The sequence below is a fragment of the Colletotrichum fructicola genome, assembly GCF_000319635.2.
Source record: "Colletotrichum fructicola Nara gc5 chromosome Unknown KSG_Nara_v1_contig05, whole genome shotgun sequence".
Lineage (NCBI taxonomy): Eukaryota > Fungi > Ascomycota > Sordariomycetes > Glomerellales > Glomerellaceae > Colletotrichum > Colletotrichum fructicola.
Genome location: NW_027094055.1, coordinates 3,088,297 through 3,104,506, shown reverse-complemented (window position 1 = coordinate 3,104,506; position 16,210 = coordinate 3,088,297). Strand labels below are relative to the sequence as shown.

General features: G+C 54.8%; 6 protein-coding genes across 6 annotated transcripts; 4 read left to right on the top strand and 2 right to left on the bottom strand.

The window, feature by feature from the left end:
• Nucleotides 1–332: 332 nt before the first annotated feature.
• CGGC5_v009566 (uncharacterized protein) lies at nucleotides 333–1,505 on the top strand (the record flags this gene model as incomplete). The annotated part of the gene is made up of 1 exon (XM_032023771.1): nucleotides 333–1,505. One exon carries the CDS (start codon nucleotides 333–335, stop codon nucleotides 1,503–1,505), a length of 1,173 nt encoding a protein of 390 aa, XP_031879430.1.
• Nucleotides 1,506–2,167: 662 nt separating this feature from the next.
• mokF (Acyltransferase mokF) lies at nucleotides 2,168–3,447 on the top strand (the record flags this gene model as incomplete). The annotated part of the gene is made up of 3 exons (XM_032023770.1): nucleotides 2,168–2,252; nucleotides 2,300–3,252; nucleotides 3,319–3,447. The coding sequence occupies 3 exons, from the start codon at nucleotides 2,168–2,170 to the stop codon at nucleotides 3,445–3,447; spliced, it is 1,167 nt and encodes a 388-aa protein (XP_031879434.1).
• Nucleotides 3,448–5,032: 1,585 nt separating this feature from the next.
• On the bottom strand, nucleotides 5,033–8,147 carry BUD6 (Bud site selection protein 6; the record flags this gene model as incomplete). Its single annotated transcript, XM_032023769.2, has 2 exons — nucleotides 5,033–7,828; nucleotides 7,971–8,147. 2 exons carry the CDS (start codon nucleotides 8,145–8,147, stop codon nucleotides 5,033–5,035), a joined length of 2,973 nt encoding a protein of 990 aa, XP_031879468.2.
• Nucleotides 8,148–10,122: 1,975 nt separating this feature from the next.
• asqM-1 (Monooxygenase asqM) lies at nucleotides 10,123–11,462 on the bottom strand (the record flags this gene model as incomplete). The annotated part of the gene is made up of 2 exons (XM_032023768.1): nucleotides 10,123–11,333; nucleotides 11,420–11,462. The coding sequence occupies 2 exons, from the start codon at nucleotides 11,460–11,462 to the stop codon at nucleotides 10,123–10,125; spliced, it is 1,254 nt and encodes a 417-aa protein (XP_031879448.1).
• Nucleotides 11,463–12,530: 1,068 nt separating this feature from the next.
• On the top strand, nucleotides 12,531–12,906 carry sun (Protein stunted; the record flags this gene model as incomplete). The annotated part of the gene is made up of 3 exons (XM_032023767.1): nucleotides 12,531–12,562; nucleotides 12,659–12,773; nucleotides 12,838–12,906. The coding sequence occupies 3 exons, from the start codon at nucleotides 12,531–12,533 to the stop codon at nucleotides 12,904–12,906; spliced, it is 216 nt and encodes a 71-aa protein (XP_031879447.1).
• Nucleotides 12,907–13,556: 650 nt separating this feature from the next.
• NAA35 (N-alpha-acetyltransferase 35, NatC auxiliary subunit) lies at nucleotides 13,557–16,147 on the top strand (the record flags this gene model as incomplete). The annotated part of the gene is made up of 7 exons (XM_032023766.1): nucleotides 13,557–13,590; nucleotides 13,643–13,762; nucleotides 13,819–13,886; nucleotides 13,942–14,070; nucleotides 14,119–14,346; nucleotides 14,395–14,856; nucleotides 14,915–16,147. 7 exons carry the CDS (start codon nucleotides 13,557–13,559, stop codon nucleotides 16,145–16,147), a joined length of 2,274 nt encoding a protein of 757 aa, XP_031879450.1.
• Between the last annotated feature and the right edge of the window lie 63 nt (nucleotides 16,148–16,210).

Genomic DNA, 16,210 nt, shown 5'->3' with positions numbered 1-16,210 from the left:
GGGTCGTAAAGTTAATCTTGAACAATGATGCAACTTGAAGATTCGACATCCAGCGTATGGTGCATTCCTGAAATTGGCAAAAGGGCTGCCAGCGGCAAGGGCGGCTACGTTCCGCTGACTTTTGTGAAAGCGTTCGTCCCACTTCCAGCGTCAAAAGGGCGTGCATGTCAGTTCAAAGGCGGAATGGTGGATAAGCTTTCCCGCTGAAGATCAACGACATCTATTTTGACCCTGAGGTGTCCCGTCTAGATGGGAGAGGACATTCTCATGCAGACTCTTCTCTTGAACCTGCACCTCGTTTACTTCATTGCCTTTACTTGCCCGATATCAGTATGTCCGTAGCGTCACAAGTTGCTCTGGCGAGCTACGCCAACATGTTCAGCATCGGAACCGCCTACGCCCTCAGTATCGTGCAGTTCGAGCTACCTAGACTTCTCAAAGTCTCTCACGAGTGGTCTTTCGCCCCCTTCGGTGCAGCCAGCGCCGGTCTTGCAATCGGAGTCGCGACGGCCGCCTCCTCAATCTCAAAGAATGGTGCCCGTTCTGCTGCGGCGAGAGGTACAGCACTTTGGGGTCTCGCTGTGCTTTCCACGGGCCATTTCTTGGCTTCTTCGAACTTTCCAGGCCTCCTCGCCGGGCTGTTTATCGGTGGAATCGGCGTAGGATGGACATACCTCGCCGTTATCATCATGGTTGGCCAAGCATTCCCGAATCATCCACTGGCAAGAAGCGCCATAGGACCTTTGGGCTTCTCTTCGGGCGCGGCCGCCAGCTTCGCCTTATCTTCGTTCCTCAGATTCAACACGCGAAGTGTGGAGGATGTTGGCGGCTTCCTCAAGATTGGGGGTGTGACATTCATAGCCGCTGGGGTCGCGACACAGCTGTTGTTACCCAGCGATACGACCAATGATCAACGGCAAGCACCATCTGCACCGCTCGCGAAGAAGCCCGAGAACTTTCTGAAGGGCACCTTCTGGATCTTGCTCTTCTTCAACGCCTTGCCTGGAATGGTGGCATTCTCTACTCTCCTTCCGGGGGTCTCGCACTACAGGTCGACAGATCAAGACGGTTCTGGGAATTACCTGCCTTACACGATGGCCGCACTCGCCAGCGGAGGACTCCTCGCGACCCCTCTCAACTCTACTTTCGGAACCAAACGCACCTTCATCGTCTTTTTCTCCATCCGGGCCAAGCTGTTGGTCGCTCTGTGGCAAACGTCGAACCAAGCCTTGGCCCTCGTCACACTCTGCGCAATCCTCTTCGCCCATGGGGCGGGCTTCAGCATCCTTCCTGGTTTGATCAAATCTCGATTGGCTGAGCCAGCGAACTTTCCTCAAGAGTACGGTCGCGTTCTCACGGCATGGGGCGCAGCGGGAGTTGTCGCCGGCGGTCTCAACGCCACTGTGAACACTTCTTTTGGGAATCTTGAGACGTTGAGTCTTGCGATGGGGTCGATTCTGCTGGTTACCGTTGTTGGTATGGTAGTCACTCCTCTCGGCGTGTAAGACTGATGTGCTGTCAAAGAATCTAGGGAGTGGCATTTCAAATCCACGCTCTTGGAAATGGAACGGGCCCTGGAGCAAACAGTGGAAAAAAATACCAGTGGCGTCACACAACCATATCGCAACATTACAGACTGCCGGACTTCTGACTGTCCGAATTCCTTCCGCCGTTGAGAACCCTCTTACATCCATGAGCTGCAAAGATTGCTTTCGGAGTGAAGTTGGAGCGGCTCACGTCAGTCAAGGGCCTCCACGGCAAACCCGCTTACTCAATGTCGATCCCCGGAAATAACAGGGCTTGAACTAATTAAGCGGTCAGCGGGCGGGAAAGCCGCCGAAGAGAGATAACGATTATGTACATTACATACGACTCGCGAGAACAACTTGCAGGGTTCATTTGTCAGGAAATGTGACGTTCATCCGAGTTGCAGGGGTGTTTGAAAGAAACTCCCTGCGTCATGTACGCAGAGGATCACGAACTACTCGGAGGCATATGGAAATCCTAGTATAATATCGACTGAACAGCTTGGGCAAATTTGAGAATTTTTGGCAGAGAGTATAGAATTCAATCAAGCTTCAGGCGTCTCAGAAGCGGCCCAATACCACTCTCGCGATCCCCTCATTTGCGTCATTTCTTCAGCAGCACATCGCCCTCAATATCCAATATGTCTACATTTGAAGAAAAAGTCACCACCGCCGTTCACGATGGCATTCTGCCAGGCGTCTTACTATACGCAAAGGACAAATCAGGTATCATTGCTCTGCCTCTTACTTGACTCTGTCTCTGACACGTCTAGGCCGCCTAAACTACTCCCAAGTCATCAACTCTCAGAACGCACCCCACGTTCCACCCATATCCCCAACATCAACTCTCTGGTTAGCTTCTGCAACAAAGATCATAACCACCATCTCCGCTCTCCAACTCGTAGAGCGTAACATCGTCACCCTAGATGAGGATATTTCCCCCCATCTCCCCGCCCTTGCCTCTCAACCGGTTCTTAGCGGCTTCACCAGCTCCAACGAGCCCATTCTCTCACCCCGCAAGAATCCAATCACCCTACGTCAGCTTCTATCCCACTCCGCCGGAACGGGCTACGACTTTCTCTCTCCTGAAATCCAGCGCTGGCAGATTCTCAACGGCAAAAAACCCGTCTCAGGATCAAACGTGGAAGAGCGCTTCTCCTACCCGTTTCTCTACGAACCCGGCACACACTGGGCGTACAGCAATGCCATCGACTGGACCGGTCGTCTCGTCGAGGTCCTGACCGGCCAAGACCTGGAAACTTACATGCGCCAGAACATCTTCGAGCCCCTGAACCTCAACTCCTTCACATTCAACGCCGCCAATGTGGAAAAGACCCTCTGGCCGCTGAGCACCCGCAACCCGGAGACTGGCAAAGTCATTCCTTATACCGGAAGACATCTCAACGACGGTGTAGAGTCTCCGCTTGGAGGTCAGGGTCTGCACGGGAGGATGGACGAATACATCGAAATTCCCTACTCCCTCCTCATCGACGATGGCAAACTGCTCCGTCCAGAGACCACTGCGGAGATGTTCAAGCCTCAGCTAAGTGCCCAGTCGAAGAAGGCTCTGCTGCATAACATGGACACCCCTCAGGGATTTGTGGGAGACTTTCCAGATACCAAGGAGTATGACTGGGGACTCGGTGGGATTCTCATCGACGGGGATAGCCACCCGTATCGTAAGAAGGGGACACTGATCTGGAGCGGAGCAGCTAACATCTTCTGGGTAAGTCGCATCACAATCCCCTCAAAACAACTGAGTCAAGAGTCTTGCAAACTGACATTACCATAGTGGATTGATCGTGAGACTGGAATCTGCGGCCTCTTTGGCACGCAGATCATGCCAGCTGGAGAAATCGTCACGAAGGGATACATCAAGGCTTTTGAAGAAGAAATATATGCGAGAGCCCAAGCATTGTAAGCACTGAGTATCAATGTTACTGAGAATTACCACCCAAGATCATGACCTCTTCAGATAAGCAATTGAGCATTGCCGATTGTCGTTGCTGGTCGGTGGGGTTCAAAATCTTCCCACGAAATTCTTATAACGTCGGGCCGTGAGCCGGCACTACGGAATCATCATAAGAATACTTCGCGAAGAATAGAGAGAGAGAATAATATCAGCGGCTGGGTGTATTTAAATAGACTTTCTAGACCATGATATACGGGCCTCCAAAAACTTCAAGAACATGATGAAAAGTCACTAATGAATGATGCACCTGGAGCGAACATTGCAAATAGTTCGCAATCTGTCGCTGAGCAAACTCCGACTTCACGCGGGGCCGGTCTGCTTCAAGGCCCGCCCCGTAGAAAATGGCTTCAGCATGTTTGATTGCCCATTCTAAGTCAACGTGTAGAAGGCATTTGCTCAAGCCATTCACCCAAGAAACGCAGCGACAAATCCTTGAGTTTCCCGTTCTCTTTCAATGCTTGGAAGTGACAACCCTGCTTACATTCGTTCATGCATCATGACTTCGTATAATATACCGACCAACCGCCCGTGGACTATGCATATAGAATATGACCTAGGAGATAGTGTCAAGGAGTAGTGTTTGTGGCTTACGCCTGGATCTCTACTTATGGCTGAGTTGTTGGCTATTGTGGTCTACTCCAGAACCTTTGCCTTTTTCTTCGAATGTCTTCATTGAGCCCTAGCCCAAGAGAACATTGTCTGCACCGGCCATGATTTTATTGCGAATTGCATCTTAAATACCTAAATACGTACGAGGATACCTAGTTGTTTGGGCCTAACAACATTCACAGCAGTGGTCCGTAAGAGTCGCGGCATATAAAAAGGAGGGATGCCGGCAAGGTAACTCCTCGGGACAGAACTCATGGGTTTCGAGTATTGAGTCCTTCTATTGTGATCAATACGCAGAAGGTCATCCCCTAAGCGACCCGCTTTCTCATGGAGAACGATGGCTCAGAGGGCTTTCATATCAGCTTGGCCTCAAAAGCGGCTGCCGCATGAGTATAATCCCAATACACCACAAACAACGGAAATCGAGAACAGGATATGATTAAGTCAATGCCTGATAGACAAACACACACATATATGGAACCGTACTCCTCCTGGAGGCCCCAAACCTCGCCATCCAACAACGTGGGAAGAATCTACTCAATCACCTGAACCAATTGCTGTTGCCGTACAGTAAGTGATCGGCCAATATGCCATTTATATTAGAACCATACAACCAGCATCGATTAGGGGATGGGAGTACGAGGGATTCAAACCACTCAATCGAAAAGCATGGTGCAAAACTAAAAGTCCATCATTCGCCTTCGCTAAAAGCTAACACGACAAGCGCAAAAAGAGGTATGCGGCCAGCCAGGCAAAGAACTCAATCCTGCAATGCAAAAAAATAAGAATCGGGAAAGCTCCCACACGAAAAAAAAGCTCCGCCATGTTGAAGCGGGTCGGTAAAAGAAGAGAGAGAGGACAGAACAAAAAAGGTGTTTGGACATATCCTCCATACGGGCATAACACGTAGAACCTTTTCCATCCCTTACGCTGCCGGTGGTGGTGGCGGCGACTTCTCTCCATCTGGTGCGGCAGCGTCGGCGGCGGCACCTGCTTCTTCCTCTTCCTCTTCTTCCACTTCTTCGTACTCGTACTCGACACCCTCCTCCTCTTCTTCTCCTTCGGCGATGATGCCGTTCTGTCTTTCCCACACTTCCTTCCTGATTCTTTCGTCCTTCGCCAAGCGGGCCCTCTCGACCTCCTCAAACCCGCCTGATTTCTTCAGCTTGCCCTCCTCCACGAAATTCGCAAGTTCTCTCTGCAGTTCGTTGCCCTTGCGGCCCGCAAGCTCCTTTTGCCTGAGCTTCTCTGCCCTCTCGATAGCTTCCAATCGATTTTCGTGATTAGGCTGTAGCGCCCTGACCTCTCCCAGAACGCCATCCTTCGCGGCGTTCTGGTCAAGGCTGTTTCCCAGGTTGTTTAAGCCCTTGGAAAAGTTGCGAGCAGTGCCAGCGCTGGCGCTGCTGCCGTTATCCTTCATCTGTTCCTTGGTGGCCTGCTCGACCAGCGCAAACGTCTCCGAGGCCTTTTCCAAGTCGTCCTGCAGATCGACCATGAGGTCCTCCATAAGGCGCAGCTCATCACGGCCCTTGCACACCTCCTCAAGCTCCTTCTCCCAGATCTTGGTCCAGATGGGCTTCTCCTCCTTCATGTAATCCTCCACCTTCTTAAGCTCCTTCGAAAGCTTCGTAATATCCTTGGCGACGCCCTCGAGTTGCCTAGGCAGCGGTCGCACACCACGGAGAACCACATCCTTGCGAAGGTCTTCCACCAAGTCCTGAAGATCGTCGACTCTAGCGACGAGTCGGTCAGAGTCCGCATTGAGTTGTTCGCGGCCCTTGGTGACGTAGGCGTGGCCGGTCTCGCCCTCGATGGTGGGAACCGAGGCCTTGACCACTGCGGACTTGACGTTGCTCGCCTTGTTGCGGATGAGGGACATGGAGCCCTGGATTTCCGACTGGAACTTGGAGTAGGCTTGTCGCATGACCGCGAGGTCACGGCGGAGGCTCTGAATCTCAGTCAAGTGGGTGCCAGCGAGCTTGCGGCCGCCTCCAACGGCGACCGCGCCGGCTCCGTCGGCTGGTGCAGCGACCACAGGTGGCATTGCTGCCAACCTAGCCATTTCCGTTGCGGTTTCTTGCTGGCGGTCCGAAACTCGTTGGATCGCCAATCCTTGGTCATCCACATTCTGCTTAACATCCTGTACGATCTTCTTAAGTTGGCCAATGCCATCATCGATGTGGCGCTTGACCTCATCCAGGGCCTCGACGTTAAGGACAAGAACGGTACGGTCCTTGATGTCTGATAGGTCCTCCAGCTCATGCCTTACCCCTGAAACGGGATCTTGGATATAAATTTCGGGCAAATCGGCACCGTTAGCCTGGGTGTTCCAAGAGAACTTCTCGATGAAAGCTAGCTGGAGACGGCCCAGAGAAAGCTCGCTGTAGCCCTCCGGCAGCACAAACTTTTTGACCTTTGACTTGTACTGCAAAAACAGAGTCAAATCTTTCGTCAATGGCGGGGATTGCTCTGAAAGGAAGGTTGCGTCTCGCTTCTTCTCGGGTGTTCTGACTTGCGGCGATCTCGGCTCGTCTTTCACCGGTGGCAGCGGCTTTTGCGCGGGCTCGTCATCATCAGGAGACATGATGGGAAGGTCATCGCTGAGAGGCCCATTGATGGTAGCACTAGGTTTGGGATACTTGTCTTCGGGGGTCTGAATCGTAGGGCTCTCCGGCCTAGCTGTGGATGTCTCTGCTGATTCCTCGGCACCCCGACTTGGAGCGGGCGATGAGTCTGCTGGAGGCTGTTTCGATGCGCGATTTTGACGAAGAGTCTCCCGTGTCTGAACCGCACGGAGAGACTCTCTCACCTCGCCTCGGCCTCGGTTGGGTATCGGCGAGTTTTGCGACGGCAGCATAGGCATGCCGTTCACAGCGCCGCCCAGATGCTTCGAGATCTGGTACTGCGAGTATCGACGAGACGCCCTTCTCTCCAAGTCACCTCCCTTCTGCAGGGCAGCGAACGCGCTCGACTGCTGCTTTGGCGGTGGTGGGGGCGGCGGGAAAGAGTCAACGTTGATCTCGTTAGACGGCTGAGAGGGCATCGACGTCTCGTCTCCGGGGTATGGCGGCATGACGGGGATGTTCTGCATTGTTCCGCTGGACATGGACGACTGCTCTGAGTTGACGGAACCGCGAGACTGATCTCGAGGGGGCATGTAGCGACGGTTTGGAGACGTAGCAGGTGCGCCAGCTGACTGTGACGATTCCCTCTGCGCATCTGGCCGATAGCCATTCTGTATACCCTCCTCGAGCAGATTCGTTAGGCCAGTATTCGTGCTACCGATGGTACTCGTGCTCGTTGTCCGCTCCGGGGCTCCCCCCGAACCGCCACTTTCCCTATCTCTCGGTCCCTTCTGTCTCAGCTTCTGCTGCTTCCGCTTGAGGCCGTGAAGCAAGTTGATTATAATGTCGCGAATACGTGGGAGGTATTTCTCCAAGCTCTCGGTGCTTGCTTCTTGACTAAGGGTAGCCTCTAGAATACTTCGCAGCAGTTCGGGAACGTTGCCCAGGTCGGAGGTGTCCACGTTGATAGCTGTGAATGCCCGGCAGGCCATGTTGAACTCGTATCCTAGTCTCACATAGACGTCGGAAACCTGGCCGTCGGTGGCTTGGCCGCGCGACCATTGTGTGAGAGTCTCGAGAAGCTGTTTCGTGGCAACTAGCAAGTGAGTGACGCTCTTCTCTATTTGCGATAAGGGCATTTGAGAGCTAGTAGAGTTCTGCGGAAATGTCTGGTCAGTTTCTTGCAAGATAGTTGGGAGGAGCTAGGGCTTGGTAGGGTGGATTGCAAGAGGAGCCCAGATCTCGGGCAACAGCTTGCGAGCAACGCCGAGCACCGTGGACAACGCGTGGTATACTCACATTTGATCTTCGCATGCCATTTGGAGGCGCCGATCGGTTCGAGGCGTTGGAAGAGCGCGACTGTACGCTGTTGCCGGGCGATATCGAACGTACGGGAACATTTGGTGGGGGCCCAGGTTCGGCACCGGGGGAGCGGCGTTGCATGCGCTGAGAAGGGCCTGGCGGTGCCTGCATCATAACTGAGGTCGGTAGTGTGACGTCTTGCGAGCAATATGTTCCTCCCTCTTTCTCGCTCTTCCCCAAGCAAAGTCTCCGGAGCAAAGGTAACCAAAAATAAGAGCTCGGATTCGAGTGAAGGAGCGACGGTTGCTATTCGATTGAAGGTTCGCCAATCATGCCCGTCCAGGAGGAAGACTCGGAGGAAGAATGGTGAGCTGAGCGAGGGCGAAAAGTTGGAATATGCAGGAGCAAGGAGGTCGAGAGAATCTCATCCGATGCCGAGTCCGTGGGCGACAGGATACCTTAGTTATCGGCGGCGAGCGGCTGCGGTAGGGGATCGTCCGGTTCGGTGCAGGTCAAGACAGCAACAGCCAGAGTCGGACTGGCGTGGCGTGTGTTCGGTTGGGAAAAAGAGGCCGTGGGAGTGCAGGATTGCTGGCGGGACGGCTTGGTCTGGACGGATTCGGTGCGCAAGTTGGCAGGTGTCGCAGACGGCGGGAATGTTGAGCTGATGACTGCAAGGTTGCCGCATAGACTCGCAGAGCGCAAAGCAATTACGAGGTGCTAGTATGTATTTACGAGGTAAGGCCCTGCGCTGCGTGTATGCAATGTCGAACCGTGTTCGGAAAGCGGTGCGGTGCGGTGCGGTGCAGTGGACGACTGACTGGAGGCGAGGAGTGGCTCCCGGGATGGATGGCTCTGGACTGCTTTTTCGGCCCAAGACCCAGTTGCAGTGAAGCCCAAGGAACCACTGAGGTGGTGACTGGAGGCCAGCAAAACCCGCTGTAGAATGACTGCCCCCGGTGCACCCATGCCCTGTAGCGGTGCGTCAGGGCCCCGTCACCGTCCGCCGCAAGCACCAATCCGCTTGCTCGCCCATCCCTCGTCAACCCCCAGTCCGCCGCCCACCCACTGTCCGCTGCCCGTCCTGCCCGTCACATCATCCTGACAGTGGAGCGCTGAGGCCTGACTGGCTCCCAAGGGCTCCCAAAGTGGCTTGACCCCCCCTGTAATGCCAGTAAGCGAGAGAAACGCACGTGCCCTTTACCAGCCACCTCGACGTCAACTCGTGTGTGCTATTGGCCATCGCGATTTGCATCTCTTTTTTTTTCCAATGGAACACGCAAGTTGCTCACCTCCTTCCGGTCTCGTCCACTTTGACTGTCCCGTCCTGTCATCCATCTCGTCTTCTCACCCCTTGAACAGAATACAAATATCTGGGATGAAACACACTGGAATGTTTCAAAACAACCATAGTCTGTCATATGCGTAGGAGCGGGGTGCTGCCATCACACCTGCTAGATCTCCATTTTCAATGAATATCTCGACCTCGACTCCAGAGATACTAATGAGGAGTCGACCTCAACCCACCGCGATGCCCATCCATCCATCCCTCATCGCGGTCCGGGCGTTGCTTCGGTTAGCACGAGGTGTCTGCCTGCGTTAAAATCCTTCCCATGCGTTCCCAAGCGTTGCCATGCTTTCTCTGCCCCCTCATAGGATCAGTGCATCCAAGTGTCACTCTGCAACCACAACGCTACCTCGACGTCTGAACCCTGCCAGCCACTGTTAGAGGAAGACGAGCCTGGCGTTTCAACCTTTGCCTCGTGGCCAGGCGAACCATGACTAGGGCGCGCCATTACATCACGAACCGCTACTGCACTACCGACACGCGGTGCTCTTTGGTTCATTGCCATCTTATTCTCCGTGATCTACAGAACGAACCACTGAGAAGACCCGGTCGCATCAAACGGGGTCGTTGACAACTGTCACTCCAGTCAACTCAACCCAGCAGCCGAGTCCAGACATGGGCACTGCGCCACGCGCAAACGGATTGCGATCTGCTTAAACCCCGGTGACTGGAAAACGACATGGGTTACTATTACGGAAATACAGCATTAACCTGAAGAAGGCGCCAGCAGGGACCTTATCCTGACTCCAAACCTATTGTGCCTCGCGCGACTATACAATCAACTCAGCCACGCTGCTTGGTTTATGGCAGCAGCTTGCGCATGAAAAAGAACGTGTGTACTGAGGCCGTCACCAGCGGATGGAAAACCCACGGCGTCTCGAACTTGGCGTGCCTTGCTACCGACCTTGCGATCGTGGTCTGCGGCGAGCCGGGTGTGAACATGTTGTCGTGCATAAGCTCCTCCGTCAGCCGCTGCACCTTTTCCATGCGCGGGAACATTTCCTTCTCGAATGCCTCGACCTTGCGGTCCAGGATTTCTGGGCTTCCTCCTTCAGTCGCAGCGCCAATGATGGCCTTGGCCAAGTGCATCGCATCCTCCAGGGCGACGTTGATACCCTCACCGGCATACGGCGTCATTAAGTGGGCCGCATCTCCGATGACCGTAAACCCGCGCCGGTGCAACCACTTGAACCCGACCGGAAGCATGTACAGCGATCTCGGTGTGCACTCGCCCTCCGCTTTGACGATTGCATCCGTTAGCTCCGGGCTCCAATCTTTGTACAGCTCCAAGAGGTGCTTCTTGACTGCGTCGATATCGTGTGAGTCGTATCCGCACGCTGCTGGGCTTGACCATTTCTCTTCTTCCGACACCACCGCGGCATACACACTGAGACTCTCGTCGCCCATCTGCTGAACTGTGATACGCTGCTGGTAGCTGTTGGCGAAGAGGTTTCCCCTGTTGACCAACTTGGACAACTCGGGCGCAGTCTCTGCAGCGTTCGGGATGCTCAAAGAGTAAAGTCCAATCTTGGTCCAAGAAGGCTTTACTTCCCGCGCGAGTAGCTGGCGGACCTTGCTCCAAGCTCCATCCGCACCTATCACCAGGTCGAAACCCGCCGCCGAGGTGTGTTCAAAGTTGAGCGTGCCGTCCTCGCCGACTGACTTGAGGCGATGTCCCCACTTGATCATACCCTTGGGCAGAGAATCTGCGAGGATTTCACGTAGTTTGGGTCGGTCGATTTCTGGGCGTTCCTGGACACCACTCCCCCATCCTTCTGCCGTTCTCACAAAGTGGGGCTTGTTGTTCTTGTCGACAATGGCCATGTACTGTCCATCGTATCTGGCATGCTTCAAGAACTCATCAAACAGACCCGCCTCTTTCAACGCAGCTAGCCCGGTGTTGGTATGAAGGTCCAAGCTGCCGCCCTGCGATCTGAAATCCGGCGAAGACTCGCTTTCATAGACCGTTGCTTCAATGTTGGCTAGATGCAGAAGCCGTGCCAGCATACATCCTGTGGCCTTGTAAGCCGATGTTTAGGTGTATGACAAGAAGAATGCTGTGCATTGGGTCAAGACTGCAATGCATTATTAGACTTACCAGCAGGCCCTGCACCAATGATGGCTATCTTGAAGTTGGTCATTTTGACAAGGGAAAGTTACGGATCGCCCGTGACGATGATTCTTGAAAGTCAATCGATTCAGGCCAGTGAACGGGCAAAATAGATCAGAGTTGTAGGCACGAATCCTCTCTGATGAGTAGTATCTTACGATGACTTTGAAGCGTAAGTGAACAATTGTGAACAGCCCAGACTGATGGAATGAGGCCTTGGCAAACGCGAGTTTAAGTACGCCGCCGGGTTTTGGCTAGCTTAACCTGCTGAAAGCCACCAAGTCGCTCACCATTCCCTTGCGGACGGGTATCTCAACGACGCCGCGTCGGCATCCTCGCACACGCACTCGTCACACAGGCAGCAGCGCCGCAGCTCCGTGCCCGAAGCCGATTTTCCGGATAGTGGCATGGTAGACCAGCCCTATTGGGCTGGCTGACTGAGATGGGGCCGTACACAACAGAGGCCGCGGATGCTCCGTCGACGGATTTTCCACGGAGCTAACTGTCAAGGACGCTGTATCATCAATCGTGCACGTTACCTGCTAAATCCCGAAAGTTTAACTCTTGCCGATCTCCTGGACGAGAAGTTGAGGATGAGAAACAACTGGCAATTTTCGGCCATTAACGGAAGGACGACGGCTTTAGTGAACGTCGCGGCTTCGGGCTCACTGATAGCGCGATGCTCTAAAGGCTGATGTCAGAACTTGTTGGTTCGCGAGAGCAAGACAGACAACAGTGCCGATGTCCCGGGTAATCTTCCAGGTGCATAATAGCACTGATGCAAGGCAATTTTGAAAGAAGTTCTGTCATCCCATCTTTGCTAAATAGATGGTAACTTGATCTCAGCTCTGAGTGGTCCGGGCTGAGTTGCTACGATTGGGTGGAGTCCACGCACCTAAGGTACACTGTACCCGACCAGCAGCCGTAGACTCACTCACCTTCCGTTGTGTTTGCCTCAGGCCACCAAGGCATCGAACTCGGAGCTTGCGCTTCGGGAATCTAGAAACCTTCAATTGGCATCACAACCGCCGAGCTACGTCCCACTCCTGCATCTAATCAACCACATCAAACCCGTCCCGTCCTCGAAAAAACCGCCAAAATGGTCTTCGCCTGGAAAGCCGCCGGTCTCACGTGAGTCAATTGATTCCGCCCACGATACGATTGCGTCGGGAAAGCGACAGAAAAGAGGGAACGGAAAAGGCTAACCCGGCAACCCCCGATCAACAGCTACAACCGCTACCTCGCCGTCGCTTCTCGCGTCGTGCGCCGCAGCCTGAAGGAGGACAAGAGAATCGCCGCCGAGCGTCGCGGAGAGATGGAGCTGCGTTTCGCCAAGTGGGAGGTGAGCGACAGATAGAAGCGACCGACGAAAGAGAGAACATTCGCGCTGACAGAAATGCCCGCAGAACGGCAAGCAGGGCGACCCCAAGCCCCTCGCCCAGGCCACTGTCGCCAAGCCCGCCGCCTCTTCGTAAACCGATCTACCGAAAGAAAGGGAAATAGATGAGATTGTATGAGCGACGGAGCATGACGTGCGTCGAACAGGATAGATGGGGGTGGACAGATGGAAGGGTTGAAATGCAAAGCGCCCCTTCCGGGCACCCGCCGGCTCCTAGGCAGTGAGCTGCTGTATCATATCAAAAAAGTGGCATAAAATCTATCAATCCGATGCCTCATCTTGCCAAAGTTTTCTGAGCACTCACTTTTTTTTTTACCTGGTGGGATTGGTGCCTCTGAAAGTTGCGATGTCGGGCACAGTGACGAGCCGCTCGACATCGGCCAGAATGTTGAGCGTGCTCCCTCCACAGACCCAAATTTGCCCGCCGCCGGACAAACTCGGTTGTGATCGCTCCATGTTCCCGTCGCAGGTACTTCGCACAACAACACCAAGCGCCTTTGGCCTGCACGCCGGATTGCAAACAAGTGACTGCCTCATTTGTTTCCACAGGCTTACTGCAATCCCGTCCCTGCGGACCTTGCTGGCAGAGTTATTGTGGCGCGCCCCTCCATACCATTTTTATTCGGCCTATCCACGCCCGGCTGCAAAGTCACTGTGACCTCACTAAAACCGCACTCCCTACCAAGCGTCAGTCAACAGAGCCTCATATGAGGCGCATCTGCTGAGATGGCCATTTCTTCCGGCTTTGGAGTGTCCGAAGGTGGTTTCCTCATTTTGAACGGTCCATTTGCACGTTGCTAAACTCAACCTAGACATTTCAAGGCTCTCGCTGGAGCAAGGGCGCGAACCCCCGCCACCCCCGCCGCCCAACATCTCAAGTGACGGCATCGTCGCCTTTGATATCACATCAAAATTCACCGCAGCCGCTGAGAGTGAGCTTCAACCGTGAGCTTTTTCAAGGCAAATATCAGTACTGACTATTATCAAGAGCTTGAGCCTGGCGAGCTCGTCAAAGATGGCTTCTTTACCCTGTTTGAGTCCGTTGGGGCTCTGGAGGTACGCGGAAATGCTGTTGAGATGACCACGAACTTCACGCTCACCGTCTGACCAGATCATGGATCCGAAGATGGATAGCGGTTGCCTTGAGGCGGAGGAGTCTCTTGACGTAGACTACGACGTATCACGGCCTCTCCTCCCCGAAGAGGTCCTTGGCATTATCGACCAACTGCTCTGCCACGAGGTAGGTGCCTGCCTCCGTCAACATAGCACCCAGCTAACGCTCAGATAGATGGCCTGGCATGTCGGATACCCCCTATCCCAGACTCTATTCACAAGTATATACGTTGAGTCAATTTTGATGCCCAACCCAACTACTCTCGATGACGCCCATTTCATCCGGGACGCCAACGGCAAACCACCAGCACCGATGCACGCTGTCCTCCGGGCGTACATCCTAGGGTTGCTCAAAACATGCGGCAATGTCAACGAGAGGATAAAGAGCGAGCACTACTATGAGGTAAAACTCTTGCCCTTTCTCGGTGAACTTGGCTGAACGTGCCCTTAGGAGGAAGACTTTGTTACAAATACCTACAACAGAGTCCTGCTCGACGACTTCAGCGTTGAATCAGTCCGAGATATCATCAAGGATGCTAGCTTCATCCTGCGTCACTCCGCGGACTCGGTACCGAAGGAGCTCGTAGACGCTCTGAACGCCAGGTTACTCCTCAGATACACGTTTCTCGCCGCCATTGGTCACACGCAATACCGGACCGACCCCAATCGGATCAGGAGCCCGTGGCAGGAGGCCTTCGGCATGCTCCCAGGCATCAAGGACAGCCACGGCCTTGGAAAGCCCGTCCCCGAGGCCTTCAGTGCGAAGTTGCAGCGTAAGCTTGCTAGTACCATGCCCCCGCGGCCTATAGTCCAAACCAGCTTCGAGGACGCCTTTGCAAATCTCACGAGAATGATCAGCGACGGGATAGAGGTCGTGGGCGTGCTAAACTACACCGATTCGATCTGCCTCCAGGTAGCCCCTCCCCCGACCCCTTTTCACCACGAGTCTACCACTGACAAACCCCTCTCAGACCTACGTCTCAACCTTCCAAGCAAAGAAGCCTCAACCCCTAATTTTCGTCCGCACCCTTCTCCAATCATTCCTCTTCAAGGACATGGAGGTACTCGGCCACAAGTCGATCCGCCAACTCCTCGACGACGACTTTTCCATCGTCTCCCTCCCCGCCTCCCCCCTCCTCGACCGTGCAAACGACGAGATAGAAGCAACCCACGACCCGCGCTTCACCATCGCCGCCCAGATGGAGTCCTTCCGCATGCGCGCCGCGCAGCCCTACCTCGACATCCTCCGCACCTTCTGCCAGAACCGCTGCCGCGTCCGCCGCACCTTCTGCCACATCGTCCGCGACTGGGAGAACCTGCAATTTGACGCCGAGGACATTGACCAGATCATCCAGCATCAGAGCGACGAGCAGCCCGTCGTGTACCAGTCCGCCTCGGGCCCCGTCGAGACCTTCTCCCTCCCGCTCTCCTCCTGGGCGTACCTCTACAAGGTCAAGCAGATGGAGTGGATCGTCCAGCTCGGCTTCGAGCTCGAGGTCTACCAGCCCGACGAGCTCGCCGGCATGTACTGGTACCTCAACTTCCTCGCCAAGAACCGCCTGCAGCACGTCGAGCGCATAAAATCCTTCGTTGTAAGGAGCCTCAGCCAGGCGCAGGCCAACAGGCAGCGGCTCTCCCCGACGGCCGAGGCGCAGTACACAAAGTCGCTCGCGTTCCTCCGCCTGACGCTCCTCGACGCCGCCGTGACCGAGGGCCTCTCCGACGCGCTGTCCTGTCTGTACACCGCCCTGCACCGCCTCGGCCTCATCAAGCCGCCGCCGCGGCCCTACAGCACCGACGAGCTGCGTTACGAGCTGCGAATGAAGCCTTTCGCGGTCATCGGGCTGCCGTCGCTGCCCACCTTCGAAGAGTTCACCATCGGCACGCAGCAGTCTGACGCGTCCGTCGACGACCTTCTGGCGCTGGCCGACCGGGCCATCGCCGGCGCGAAGAAGGGCTTCGAGGTCATGAGCAAGTTCCCTGAGGCGGAGTCCTTCTCCGTCGGATCACATGATCGCTGGGTGCCGACCACGAAGAACGGGCTCAAGTCGTGCATCGCCGCGGGGCTGGCGGTGTCGGGTATCAGAAAGGCGCTAGACAAGTCGGGCGAAGGCGGGGACCTCAAGCTCAAGGCCGAGGTGCCGACTCCAGACAAGTCGTATCACGAGTGGTGGATCGTCCCGAGAATCATACCCGTTCGGTGAGGCTCTGAGAGCAACGAACCGAGGTGTAGCATAAGATAGACTTGCAACGGATAATTGAATCCT